Consider the following 13,851-nt stretch of genomic DNA (forward strand, 5'->3'; position numbering starts at 1 on the left):
GGCTACAGGTAAAGCAGGGTGGGGCTAGCTGGGCCAAAAGGCTTTGTTTGACTCCTGTGATGCCAGGCCCGCCTCTCTTCACTCCCTCATACCAGTGTTGTGTGCAGTTTGCTTGCACCTGATTTCACGTGCACTCGCTTTATATGCATGCCACTTTAGTAATACCTTTAGGAAAAAAACTACATGGTTGAAAACCAGCAGAGTCAGGCAACCCTGTGTGTGGGCAACTGTAAACAAAATGTTTGGCAAAAAGTTACTTAGAACCCTGTTGGCCACATGTGGCCCTTGGGCTGCAGGCTGCCCGCCACTGGCCTTAGCTAGCAGCCAGTTGGTTTTAGCTTGTGTGGTAGAAGCTCATGCTCTAAGCTCCAGAGGTTCCAGGTTTGATTCTGCCAGCAGATGAGAGGGGTCTGTCCGTGTTATACTACCTTCCAAGTGCGCTCAGCTTCTGCCAACCCCAGAACATGGGGCTCTGTATTTTTGCTTCTGTGTGTGTAACTATATTCAGTGGGCTTTGAATCAGGTCCTTAGTGAAGTCAAAGGCCATCTTTCCATTGATTTTGGATCAGGCCCGACATTTTTGTTTAAACTGTGCAAGATCCCTACCCTATTTTTTAAAAAATCCATTTTTAAATGTTTGTTTTCAAGAAAATCCTAGCAGAGCATCGCCCGGTACCTTGATGGTTGAAGCAGTCTGTGATGGGGATTGGAAACTGACCATTGGGCCACACACTGTGAGTGGGATGGAGGACAACAGCAGCAGTGGAAAGGGAACTCACTGTGAGTCAGGGGCTAAGACAGATGATGGTTCCGCTGTAAGGAACTCAGAAGCCACAAGAGAAGAATTTGAGCCCACACAGTCTGAAGAGGATGTTTTTACCAATGTAGGTGAGTGTTCCCAATAAATCTACCCGCTGCAGGAGTGTAGACTTTGGGCAAGAGATTGTTCAGCCAGTTCTTTTAACTTGCTTTTATCGGATTTTCTTCCAGCTTGTTCATTGAACAGTGTTCACACTAGACTTTCCCCCTCACAATATGGTAAAGGACCAAAAATAGCTAGGGAGGAAAGAACTGTGGAGAGTCGGTCTGTGTCAAAAGCTGGGGACAGATTTCTAGGTGTTTCTCTCCATTTTAGCAGACACAAATTGCAAATGCATTGGTGGTGCAGTTTTGTGCTCACAGTATAAGTCATTTGGAGTGCAAAGTTCATAGCTGCACCAGAAAATGAGAGAGTTAGACCTAAACAGCAGGTGCAAAACTGAATCTGTAAAAGTCAATGCTCAGTCAAGAGACACTCTGGCATTCAGGAGGTCTGAGTTTTAGTCCCAGCTCTACTACTGACCTGCTATGTGACATTAGGCAAGTCATTTCTCCTCTCTGTAAATTTTTTTCCCCTCTCACTATTGGTTTGGCTTCAGATCAGGGAATGTCTCTCACCACATTTGTATAGTTCCTAGCATAGCAGAGCCCTCATATTGGTGGTGGCTTGCATTATCTGTGATACCAATAATATTAAGGCAAGGCTAACGGTTTGATCTTTAATATCGGCCGTTTCTCTTCCTAAGTTTTGAGAATATGTGATAAAAAAGTTGGAAAATGAAATAAAGTACATTTGCAGTAGGTAATTCCTCTTTTATGGTTATTTTTAAGTCTACTTAATTCATCAGAATCTTATTTTCATTAAGGTCCATCCAATTGGATTGAATTATACTCAAATCAGTGAGATGATTTGTCTTCAGTAACACAGTGGGCCAGAGATGTAAGATTGTATAACTTAAGATTCCTTCATGCTCAGATTCTATTATAAAGTAACAAGTTATTAGATGTACTTACGTGACAGGGATGTTGATGTAACCTACACATTCAGGAGCCACAGGATGGTCATCCTACCTTAATTTTCACTTTCTTACAGTGTCAGTTGCTTTCCTTGCTGCACTTCTTTCTTTGCCCCATCAGGAGGGATGTGTGTGTATTAACATGATTTTGTACTCCCTTAGGGTATATCTACACTAGCCCCCTAGTTCGAAGTAGGGAGGCTAATGTAGGGATTCGAAACTGCAAATAAAGCCCGGGATTTAAATATCCCGGGCTTTGTTTGCATGTTCCCGTCCGGTCGCCATTTTGAAATTACACTAGCCTGAAGTAACTGCCCGCGGCTACATGCGGCAGTGAAACAGCAATTCGAACTAAGTCCTTAGTTTGAATTAACTGTTATTTCTCCTGGAATGAGGTGTAAGAGTTAATTCAAACTAAGGACTTAGTTCAGATTACTGTTTCACTGCCACATGTAGCCGCAGGCAGTTACTTCGGGCTAGTGGAATTTCAAAATGGCGACTGGATGGGAACATGCAAATAAAGCCCGGGATATTTAAATCCCGGGCTTCATTTGCAATTTCGAATGCCTACATTAGCCTCCCTAGTTCGAACTAGTGGGCTAGTGTAGACATACCCTTAGATTCAGTGGATCAAATTCCCAGCTGATTTGTAAGAAGGATTTCATGCAAATTATGTGTAAGTGCATGAGGGTTCAAATATGAGTAAGTCTAGAATGAGTGTAAGTTGGTGCACTTTCAGAGCATCAGAAAGAGAGATAAACTTCCTGAAGACTAATGGTATTTCTACACTGCAGTCTGATGTGTGACAGCAGGATAGGTCACACTATGCTAGTGTGTCTAAAAATAGCAAGATAGACATGGGTGGCACAGGCTCAGCATGGGCTAGTTTATATACCTAAAATCCAAATCACACTTGCACAGCCCATGCTGAAAGCCATGCCATCACGTCTATACTGTATTTTTAGCCTGTCTTACACAGAGAACCATGGGTGTATCTGCCGGTGCTACAGTCCGCGGTCAGGTTGCAATGTAGACAAATCAGAGGCTAACTTTTTCAGACTTCATGGTCCTCCCAACAGTTGCAGCAGCATTGTCCACAGGGTTGGGGAGGAGAGAGACTGAAACATTTTGAATGTGTCTGTTTGAAACCATGTGCACCAATTCTGAATGCCTTGTTTGGATTTGGGTTTGTTTTTTAATCCAGGAACATGGGATGTTGCAGAAGCAAAAGCTTATCCTCTAACCTTTGGGACTTTACCAGAGCTGTCTGTGGAGTTAAGTGAGTGGTCTTTCTGTGGACACTTTTTATTCACTTCCTCACACATTTTTAAACATCCACATTCCCAGATATTCAGGCACTTAATAATTCTCCCCACCATTATTAGCAGTATTTCAGTGTTTTCTCTCACAGCTTGTTCACGTTTGAAATCCAATGCTCCAATCTTATAGTGACTGATTTTAGTGTATTTCCTTGAACACAGTCCTACCCTTTGTGTTATCCTTGTATGACTTTAAAGCTGCAGATATATACTTACCAGTTATTTTAAAAAATCTAAATAGTACCATATTGATCAATAACTAACTACGCTTTAGATCAGATAACGAGAAAACACCAACCCCTCCTCAAATATTGCTCCACCAGCAAACTCTCTTCTCATAATCCACCATAAATATTTGGGCTATGCAATGTGTCCTGAAAGCTAGCTAATTCAGGCTCTATCAGACCAAGGGAGAAGGGTGGGAAGCCACAGTTCAGCCTTGTGGAGAACACTTTAGCAGTAACATATTCATTTTTACATGTAGGGAATTCTAGCTTGAGATCCTCTGCTGATTACAACTGCCGGGAGAGAAGCAGTCTTTTTTGGACTTTTCATTTCACTTCAGCTTCATCTGTGCATTCCCATATCTCACCTACAATTGTATATGCTTCTTCTTTTGTCTATATGGGTCCTGAGTGGTTGAAGTAGTGACACAGTAGACAGCATAACACTGACTTACCACTGCGCAGTACTGATGAGCAAAAAGGTGGATGTGGAGTTTAAGAGCCAGAATTCTTATTAGAATATTTTGAAAAGATTTAGTCTTGTATTGGTTTGTATACAAGACTCTCCATTGACTTCAACAGGAGTTTTGGATGTACAAGGAATGCAGAATCTGGTCCTAAACATTTAGGACATGTTAAGTGAAAGCATGCATACCAGTTTTCCCTCTAAGCTGCATGGCAGCACAGCTTCGCAGGTGATTAATCAGCCCCACCCAGTCAGAGGCTCAGGGCTCCATGCCATGCATCTTAGAGGGAACACTGATGCATACATATATACATACAGCATATATGTTGAGCTGTGCAAGCCAAAAAAAACATAATTCTGCCCCACAGCAAGACATTTCATATATTTTTCAATCTTGCATTAACCCAGTGGTCTGAGATATCACGAGACAACATGAGAGAGACAAACATCATTGCTCTCATCCTTGTTAGTGAGTGCATCAAAAAGGCAAATTGCTACAGGGTAGAAACTGCAGAAACAGAGAAAATATTTAGGGAAAGGTTGAAAAAAGGCCACAGAAACCAGCAAAATATCATATTATTGGACATGATGAAGAGTCAACAACAATATTAAGAGAAGAACTAATCTATAATATAAGTAGTATCAAAGATCAATGTTCTGTAAGGAGTTACTTAGCACTTGTAATAGTGAACTCTGCTGTTTTAATTACTTAAAGAGAGGCTAGATTGGCATGGACGCTTTTGCGCAAAAGCACTTTTTGCGGAAAAGCGTCCGTGCCAATCTAGACGCAGTCTTGCGCAAGAAAGCCCCGATGGCCATTTTTGCCATTGGGGCTTTTTTGTGCAAAATGGTTCTCAGTTGTCTACACTGGCCCTCTCTTGCACAAATGCTTTTGCACAAGGGCTTTTTCCCGAGTGGGAGAGTCATTGTATTTGCGCAAGAACACTGATGATCATACATTAGATCGTCAGTGTTCTCGTGCAAATTCAAGTGGCCAGTGTAGACAGCTGGCAAGTTTTTCCGCTAAAGCAAATGCCTACATGTAAAAAGGAATAACTAAAGGCCTGATTCAACTCTCTTTCAAGTCAGTAGGAGTCTTTCCATTGACTTAAATAGGGGAGTTGGATCTGGCTTTATATCAGATGTATAATGGATGAGGTTTTTGTTTTAGGGACTGAAACTCCAATTTGACATCCCAAAAGTCATTTGCCAGCCAAACAGATTACGACTTTGGACAATACATGCTCAATCACTGTTCAGAGGGATATTCTGATAGTAATGTAATCATGTGCTGTCCTTGTTCAGCCTTTGAATAAGTTCAGTGTTATGAGCAACACAAATTAATTTTTGCAGCTTAAATTCCATAATACTGCAGCTGTGCTGGTCAGGAAAAGATTAATTGGCCTTAACAACGTGAATATATCTAAGTGATTGTTTTTGGTTTTGTTTTTTATTAAAAGGCGTACTTGTTTCTATTCAGGTAATCTGAAGAGTAAATCATCTCAGGATGGCCCCTCCAAATATCACTGGAATGCCAGCTTATCCTTCCTCGCAGTGGATGATGCATGGCTTGGCCAGCGTATGTTCATTTTCTGACTGATTAATTTGTTCATTGTCTGTGGAGAGATGAGTGCAGGTTGCTTTTTGCCTTTGTCATTTGAGCATAAAAAAACACACACCATCTACCAACGAAGTATCTTTTGGCCAGTGGGACTGCTTGTTTGAGGAAGCCAAGGAGTAATCAGTTTGCTCTCAGGGTACAATTCAGATCGGTCTGATTTTCTGAAGTGCTGATTCACTCCAGCTTGAAATCAATCGGAACTGCAAGTGCTTTACATCTCTAAAAATCTGGCCCATATTTAATAATATGGTCAATTGTCATTTAAAAAGTTCCTTCATGCATCTTTTATAAATACACTTCAGTTGGTTTTTTTTTGACATTTACAAATCAAATTTATTTTTTAGCATTTAGTTGTATATCTTGGGCACATCTATCACCTTGAACAAGATTCTTCATTATTTTTTACAATATATTTCTAATGAATTTCTTTTCCAGTTTCTTATGCTCGAACATAGTGCTGCAGTGTTTGTGTTGCAGACATTTCAGGGAATTGTTTATTTATTTGTTTTTAAGATTGTGTTATTTTTTTAACATTCACAGAAACATTTTTAATTTCATAAAACTTGGGTTTTGCAAAACCTAAATTTGGGAGTAAATTTGACTTTACAGTATCTCTTTAAAGATTTGTTTTATAATAGAATGTCAGCATGAATTTTGAAGATTTTTCACTTTTGTTAAAATGACAGTTAAAGGAACACTGTGGATATAATTTCTAAAATTTAAAAAACATGTTACTAGTCAGCATTGGTTATTAAAATTAAAAACAAAAGTTAGATTTGTTTTTTATTATTTCATAGATTCCAAGGCCCAAAGGGATTATTGTGATCAATGTACTTTGAGTATTTTGTTTAGTTTCACTATCCAAATTGAATGAAGTGAGAAGAGTAAAGTGGACAGCTAGTAGCTGATTTCACATCTTGTTTTCCATGTACTAGCATGATGCTGGAATATTTGGAGGAAATGGTTTCATTGATAAATTTTTAATTTTTTTTTTAATAAAAATATTCATATTAACATATGTTAAACTTATTTAAAAAAACAGAACCTAAATGGGGATCCTGTTAGTGTCCCTTAAAACATGAGGAGTGAAATCTTGGACCCCTTGAAGTCAGTAGGAGAACTCCCATCAGTTTCACTGAAGTCAGGATTTCAATGAAGGTTTTCCACTGGAAAGTGTTTTTTTAATTTTATAATCTGTGTGAAAGATTTATATGGATAGGAAGATGAGGTTGGCACAAGCAGTGGCCAGATCCAATCTGCACAGTGAGAGACTCAATGACCTAGCCTATGCAGATGACCTGGCCTTGGTTGTCGACAGCTCAGAGAACCTCCAGCAGATGCTCGATGTCACCAGCTGAGCTGTCAAGTGGATGGGCCTCCACATTAATGCAAAGAAGTGTGCCTCCCTCCACATTTAGGGCAGCATCAGGGATCTGGTGAGTCCCATGTGGTTTTACTGGCATCTAGGTACACCCACAAGAGTTCACGTCCAACAGACCTCTGAGGATACAATTGAAGAGATTCTGCAAGATGTGACCTTCATCGATGACTCTCTGCTCACCCCATGGCAAAAGATAATGCACTGAACATGTTCCTGATACCCCACATCTCATCCTCATGCGCTTGGCCATGGCACCCCCTGGACACAGCAGACAACGCCATCCAGCAGCTGGTGAGGAAATGACTCTGCCTCCCCCAGAGGGCCAGGACGTATATTATCTATATCTCTCAGAGGCAGGGCAACATCAACGTTCCTCAGATGGGCGATCTCTGCAACATGGTGGCGATCACCACATCTTCCACATCCTGACGTGCCTGGAGCCGAGTGTGAGGAGCATCACTGAGAGCACAGTGTGGGACATGCTCAGGAAATGCATCCCCAGGGCTCCTCTGAGCAGGACGTCGTCACGTACCTCAGCAGTTCACTGGAGGCCGAGTTTGGGAGAGGTGGGGAGACCTGTCCTTGCAGTACCTTATGACGACTGGGGAAGAGGATTGACTGCTGCTGGACATAGTTGAGAAGTGCCAAGAGCTGGGAGTCCTGGTGCTGCACGTCAAGACCTGGAGCCCGGGGTTATGAGGTTCATATTCACGTCCTGCTCAGAGAGGGCTTGGGCACGTGGAACTCCCACTGTGAGTTGGTGGTACAAAAGTGCAGCCTTGGTCTGCACCACACCCAGCTCATGAGGCAGCTGATGGTGTCTGACACCACCATCAGTGCCAGGATGATAGACTAAGATGAGGGACATGGCCAGGGAACCCCCTTTCTTCCTTCACTAAACAAGACTATATATCCTTTCACAGGAGACACACAAGACTGCTGATCAGGGACATGGATGAGTGAATGAGACCGCTGCTGAGAGATATGGTTAAGTAAATCACCTGCGTCCTTTCCTGATGGACTGTGTATCTTTTCACAGAAGACCCACAAGACACGGACAGACCATGAGACACACTCCACTAAGTGACGCACTCCACCCATGTTCCTAAGTGCTTAAACTGCCATAGACGGTTATTCTGTGCCCTTTATAGGTCGCATCCCTGAGGACACTTATTCACTGATGCATCAAAAACCCACCCTCCTTAATCCGGGACAACACTGATTATGTACCGCTATGTATCTCATTAACCGTGTAAACCAATACTTGTATTTCCTCATAACTCAAGCTTAACCTGGGATGTACAGTGCCTTCCTTTTTAACTTGTATCTTGTAAACTTTATTTGGAACATTAGCTTTAATAACACCTTTTCAATCTAATTACACTTCTGCCGGTGGGATACTCTATCTTGCACGATTGCTTTCATCTCTACTTTCTATGGCCGTGACAACTAACAAAGCTATGATAACTAATGATTGAATAGAAGAAGCAGATATTAATCTGCTGGCATCTTTCCATTTCTGCCCAGCACTAATTAAGATTCTGGAACAGATGCACAGCTTTCCTGTCACTGGATTTTATAAATAACATGTTCCCAGACCATTGCTCACTGGAGCTGTTTAGGTGTGCCAGGCATTTGGCATTATAATTTCTGAGCCTAGTCCTGGCTATACATGAGTAAGGAGGAAGACAGGATAGGTGCTCTTCCATTGGTATTTCCTTGTATTTTATTTGGCATATGCTACTGTTTGAGCATTTTTTATTTGATTCCCAGATGGATAGGAAAACAGAGCTCTTCTGCTTCCACGGAATGGCATCAAGTTTAACTGATGGCTTGAATATAGAGCTGTGAACTCAGCAGCTGTTGCTATTTATTGTTCATTTTAATTGAAAGAGGAAATGGAAAGTTTTCTGCACACAGCAGCAGCTTTTTTGTTATTTATTATTATCATTATTATTATTACTATTATTATTACTACAGGATAGCAGATGGAAGGAAAATGTCACTAGAACATACTTCTTCGATTTAGTTGAGATAATGCCTGGCATTTGGGTTTGTGCTGGCATGTGACTTAGCTTTTTAAACAACGCCTATTAACTCTTTCACATATGAGGGCTGTGTCTACACTGGCCACTTATTCCGGAAAATCAGCTGCTTTTCCGGAATAACTTGCCAGCTGTCTACACTGGCCCCTTGAATTTCCGGAAAAGCACTGACGATCTACTGTAAAATCATCAGTGCTTTTCCGGAAAAACTATGCTGCTCCCGTTCTGGCAAAAGTCCTTTTCCGGAAAACTGTTCCGGAAAAGAGCCAGTGTAGACAGCACAGATTTCTTTTCCGCAAAAGGCCCCGATCGCGAAAATGACGATCGGGGCTTTTTTGCAGAAAAGTGCGTCTACATTGGCACGGACGCTTTTCCGGAAAAAGTGCTTTTCCGGAAAAGCATCCTGCCAATGTAGACGCGCTTTTTCCGAAAATACTTATAACGGAAAACTGTTCCGTTTTAAGCATTTCCGGAAAATCATGCCAGTGTAGACGTAGCCGAGGACTAAATATGTCACTTTGAATGGAAGACTGCAAGAGGTTACTCCTACCCATTGAGTCAATTCCTTTTCATTTCTCTAGCAGTTTTTTGACAGGTGTGCATAGTGGTGAGAGCAAGGGATGAAGCATCATGAGCCTGGGGCTGTATTCTTAGCTCTGCTCCAGACTCATGGGCAAATTGCCCTCCCTGATAATAATAATGACCTATTCCACTGCATGTGGGGTGAGTTGCGACTTGTGTCCCAGCAATCAGTGTTAACAGTTTATCTGGTAGGCTGAGGAAAAAGTCTCCAGTCTGGAGTTAATAGTTAATAACACTGCTTTTGTGAAAGTGGCCAAGGGATCTTTTGGGGTACATACTGTATTTACTGCACACTTATTTTGAAATAAGCTATTCTGGAATAGTTATTCCGAAATAGCTTATTTTGAAATATCACATCTACACTGCAGGGAGACCTCAAAATTAGTTTGAGGCAGGCTTCCCTAATATAGACTTGTTATTTTGATTTAAAGCCCCAGGAGGCACCGGGGAGGAATAACTTAGAATGGCCTTGATGAGGGGCTATTTCGAAATAGCAGCATTGGAGCATCTATACATGCCTTATTTTGAAAAAGCTATTTCAGTGTAGGTGGTTATTTCTTGTAGAATGAGATTTACAGATTTCAGAATAAGCCGTCTGTTATTTTGAAATTATTTCAAAATAATGGAATGGCTGTGTAGACACTCGCATTGTTATTTTGAAATAACACTAGTGATCTCGAAATAACAGTGCAGTGTAGATGCACCCTTAATGACCGCAAGGGTAATTTTTACATATTATTCAGAAGACGTCATCTTTAGAAGCACAGTACCTCAGTGTCACAGGGAATTGGTTCATTATTGACCCAGAAGGGAACATATGACTGTGATACCAAGCACTATGGGTGTAGTTTAGGAGGATGGAGGGCATTGCTCCCCCCGACAAAGGAGTAGGGTGGTGTCAAGCAGAGTCACATAACACTCCATCCCCATTTCTGCAAGCATCAAGCTGCCCTGCAAGGCTTGCTCTGTCCAGATTGCACTTTCCTAAACTAATTTTTAGACTTTTAGGTGCATGTTTTCTCTTTAAATACATGTAAATATTTCTCACTTTAACTCATATACTTGAACTCATTTAATATTCTGTCTTATTTTGTTAATAAACTTGTTTCACTATTAATTGAAACCAACAGTGGTGTGCTTGAATCAAAGTGAATGTTAACTCCAGTTAATGTGGCAAGCTGAAGCTCTGTCTCTTTAGAGGACCAAATGGGACTTATTGCTTCTCTGAATCATGCACAAGAGAGCTAGGCATTACAGAGCATGTGCTTTGATGGAGATTTGAGACTAAGGAGGTGTTGGGGTTACCTTTTTGTTTGTCTGTCACCATGGCTGGTGGTACCCAGAGTGTAATGGTGTGCGGTGGGCATGCTGCTGGGGTCAGAGTTGCTGGACAGAGCTGCAGCTATACATAGACACTCAAGGTGTGACCTGCATGCTTGTAGGCTGGTTGGCTATGTCTACACTGCAGCGCTATTTCAGGATACCAGAGGTATCTGCGTCTTTTGAGCATACCCATTATTTTGAAATTCCAACTTCCCTGTAAACTATTCCAACTTCCCTGTAAATCCTATGCCACAAGGAGCAAGGGAGGTTTCGGAATAGTGATTTATTTCAAAGTAAGTGTTGGGTAGACAGTGCCAAATTTTGAAATAAGCTATTTCAAAATAACATCAAAATAAGATACAAAATTTGCATAGCTCAAATTGCGTATCTTATTTTAACCTACGGTGCAGTGCAGACACACCTATTGTGAGCATCTCAGGCAGAGAGTTATTGTCACTCCACCAGAGTTCTGCCTCACATTGGTTTTTACTTGCAATTCAGGAAGTAATATAGCAGGGAAAAGTTAAGTGTAGCTGTACAGAATGGTGGGCTCATATTCACAGTTTATGTTTACTTATTCCTAGCTCTGTCTGGATCATTCATTTGGACATGTCTTCATCTATTCTACAAGTGTTCATTTACCCAACATATATGTACTTGGATTTATTATGGATGTTAAAATGTGTTTACTCGAGTAAACATGTAACCACTGAAAATGTCAGTGATTACACATTTACATTCCGGGGAAGGGGGGCAGAGAGGCAGGTCCTATGGAGCCACCTGCCCTCCCACATATGCTGCTGTCTCTATATCACTATCACATCCCTGTGTTTTACAATATACTGCATTAGAAAATGATTCCTTCCTTATGATTAAGAAAATACATGTGTGAGTGTCTAAAGTATGTTTTTAAAAATAATTTTAAAACTATTAAAATTATTTGAGCAATACATTCATTATCATTATATTACATTGGCATCAAGTTGGACAAAGCATTTTTTTTAAAAAAATTCTCTTATAGCTGGTAGCAGTGTTTTGATGCTGATGCCTTTTCAGTTTGAAGAAGCCTTTTCTGCTAGCTCAGAATTAATTTACATTTGTTATTTTTAGAAGACATGGTAGGTTAAAAGTTTTCTTTCGTGTTTTAAACATCCTTATCTCTGTTAAGATCTGAGGTTCTTAGAACAGTTTTGTACTGCTTGTTTGCCTTTTACTCTACCCTTAGTTTGGACAAAGAAATTAGACTGGTCTGTTTTGCTTTCTGGTTTTCATTCACAAGCGCAGTGATTCTCAGACTGATTGGTGAATCACTTCTGTGGTATTCTGTGAAGAGTTGGCATGTTGGGCTGAATTTTCAAAGGTACCAGGCACCTAAAGTTGCAGATAGAGGCCAAGGGAGATTTTCAAAGGTGATTAAGACCATCATTTTTACTAGAGTGAATTGAAATCATTGGGAGGTAGCAGGGGTGGCCTGTCCATATAGGCGAACTAGACGGTCACCTAGGGCACCAAGTTAAATGGGGTGCTAAATGGTGGCGCAATATCATTGAGGGGTTTGGAGGTGGGGGTGCCGATTGCATCATTCGCGTAGGGTGCCAGTTGCTGGCAGCTAGTCTAGGGCCGCCTCTGGGAGGTAGGTGACTTTGAAAATCCTAGTAGGTGCCTATCTGCATCCATAAGCGCCTCAATAACATTGTAAATCTGGCTTATGATGCTGCCTCTATTTCACCTCCTTATTTGTCTCTCTGAGAAACAGAATAGATGGAAAAAGGAAGATGAAATCAAGAGAGTGTGACTAAATTACTTTCAGAAAAGGAAAAGATGCACTGAGGACATTTACAAATAGCTTAAATAAGGATGTTAAATATTGGTTAATTGAATGGTTGATTAACCTCATGAATTCTTATCCGTTAGTCGACTATTCTATAGTCCCTGGAAGGTAGGGCCAGCAGCCAGTGTGCTCTGGCCCCACTCCCAAAGAGCCCCCTGCCACTCCATGCTGCTGCCTCTGTATCAGAGGCAGCAGCGTGGGGTGCCAGGTGGGAGCTGCTCCGTGAGGGGAGCCACTTTAAAAACCAGCTCTCCTCGCGGACCGGCTGCCTGTTGCCCTGCACTGCTACCTCTGATACAGTGGCAGCAGTGCAGGAGGTAGCAGTCCCTGTCTGGGGTGGGTCTGAGCTCCCAGACCTGGCGTGAGCCGGAACTGAGCCGGACTGCCCGCCTTCCCAGCTCCTAATATACTTTAAATGCACAGCTGCAGCAGGGGTAGGTCCCGGACCCAGTACAAGCTAGGACTGAGCAAGGCTGCTAGCCAGCCTGCTAAAAATGTACTGTTGGGTGGGGGGAGGAAATGCGTGTGGTCTATAGCATTAACCTATAAGCTTTTGCTTATCGGTTAACCTGCTAATTGACTACACTATTACACCCCTAAACTTAAATCCTTTCCTAGTATTTCACTTCCCTCTGAGCAATTGCTTTAGCTGCTATGGGGATTCTATGCCACTGTGAATGGAAGAGGAGATGGTCCGGGAAACAATCTCTCTGATAAGATGTGGACCACATTAACATGCTGCAATCTCTGCAAACACTTCAGGGAATCTTTTAAAATGTTCTTAATGAAATTAAAACATTTCAGTTAATATCAGGTTTTGTAAAGCCTGTTTCCCAAAGGGAACAGGGAAGGAGCTCTTATAGACTTTCTGCATGTGTTTGTGGCTTTCTTTACTTGTCCTTCTGGCCCAAAGAAGTTAATCCCTTGGTGTACATTTAACATTAAATTGATAAATGTTTTTAATACAATGCCAAAATTCCCTTGTGCAGACAGTAAGGTATTAGATGTTTTATGTAATGTTTGTTTTGCTAGTCCAGACTGATGAGGAAGTAATATTACAGATTTGAATGTAATTTATTCATGTACTCTTATTAACAGATGATCCCTTAGCAGCTGACCTCAATTCCGATTGGAATGCTCCCACAGAGGAGTGGGGAAACTGGCTGGGAGAGGAGGATACATGCACAGGACCAGAGAGAGAGAAGGTGAGGGAATGATGTAAGT

The 13,851-nt window shown here is 41.5% G+C and overlaps 1 protein-coding gene across 3 annotated transcripts in view; it reads left to right on the plus strand.

Moving 5' to 3' along the window:
* The window catches only part of LOC102460244 (uncharacterized), a 50,178-nt gene that overhangs the window by 27,674 nt on the left and 8,653 nt on the right, over positions 1-13,851 (plus strand). Inside the window, exons 5-8 of one of the 3 annotated variants that reach the window (XM_075923438.2) lie at positions 649-888; positions 3,040-3,114; positions 5,325-5,423; positions 13,726-13,845. In XM_075923438.2, the coding sequence (XP_075779553.2) occupies positions 649-888; positions 3,040-3,114; positions 5,325-5,423; positions 13,726-13,844 (533 nt within the window). In that variant the 3' untranslated portion in view covers position 13,845. The remainder of the gene's footprint in view (positions 1-648; positions 889-3,039; positions 3,115-5,324; positions 5,424-13,725; positions 13,846-13,851) is intronic. The other 2 variants (XM_006137575.5, XM_025178737.3) reach the window with 2 other exon arrangements.

Source organism: Pelodiscus sinensis, chromosome 3 (assembly GCF_052426305.1).
Source record: "Pelodiscus sinensis isolate ZL-2025 chromosome 3, ASM5242630v1, whole genome shotgun sequence".
NCBI classification, from domain to species: Eukaryota; Metazoa; Chordata; order Testudines; family Trionychidae; genus Pelodiscus; species Pelodiscus sinensis.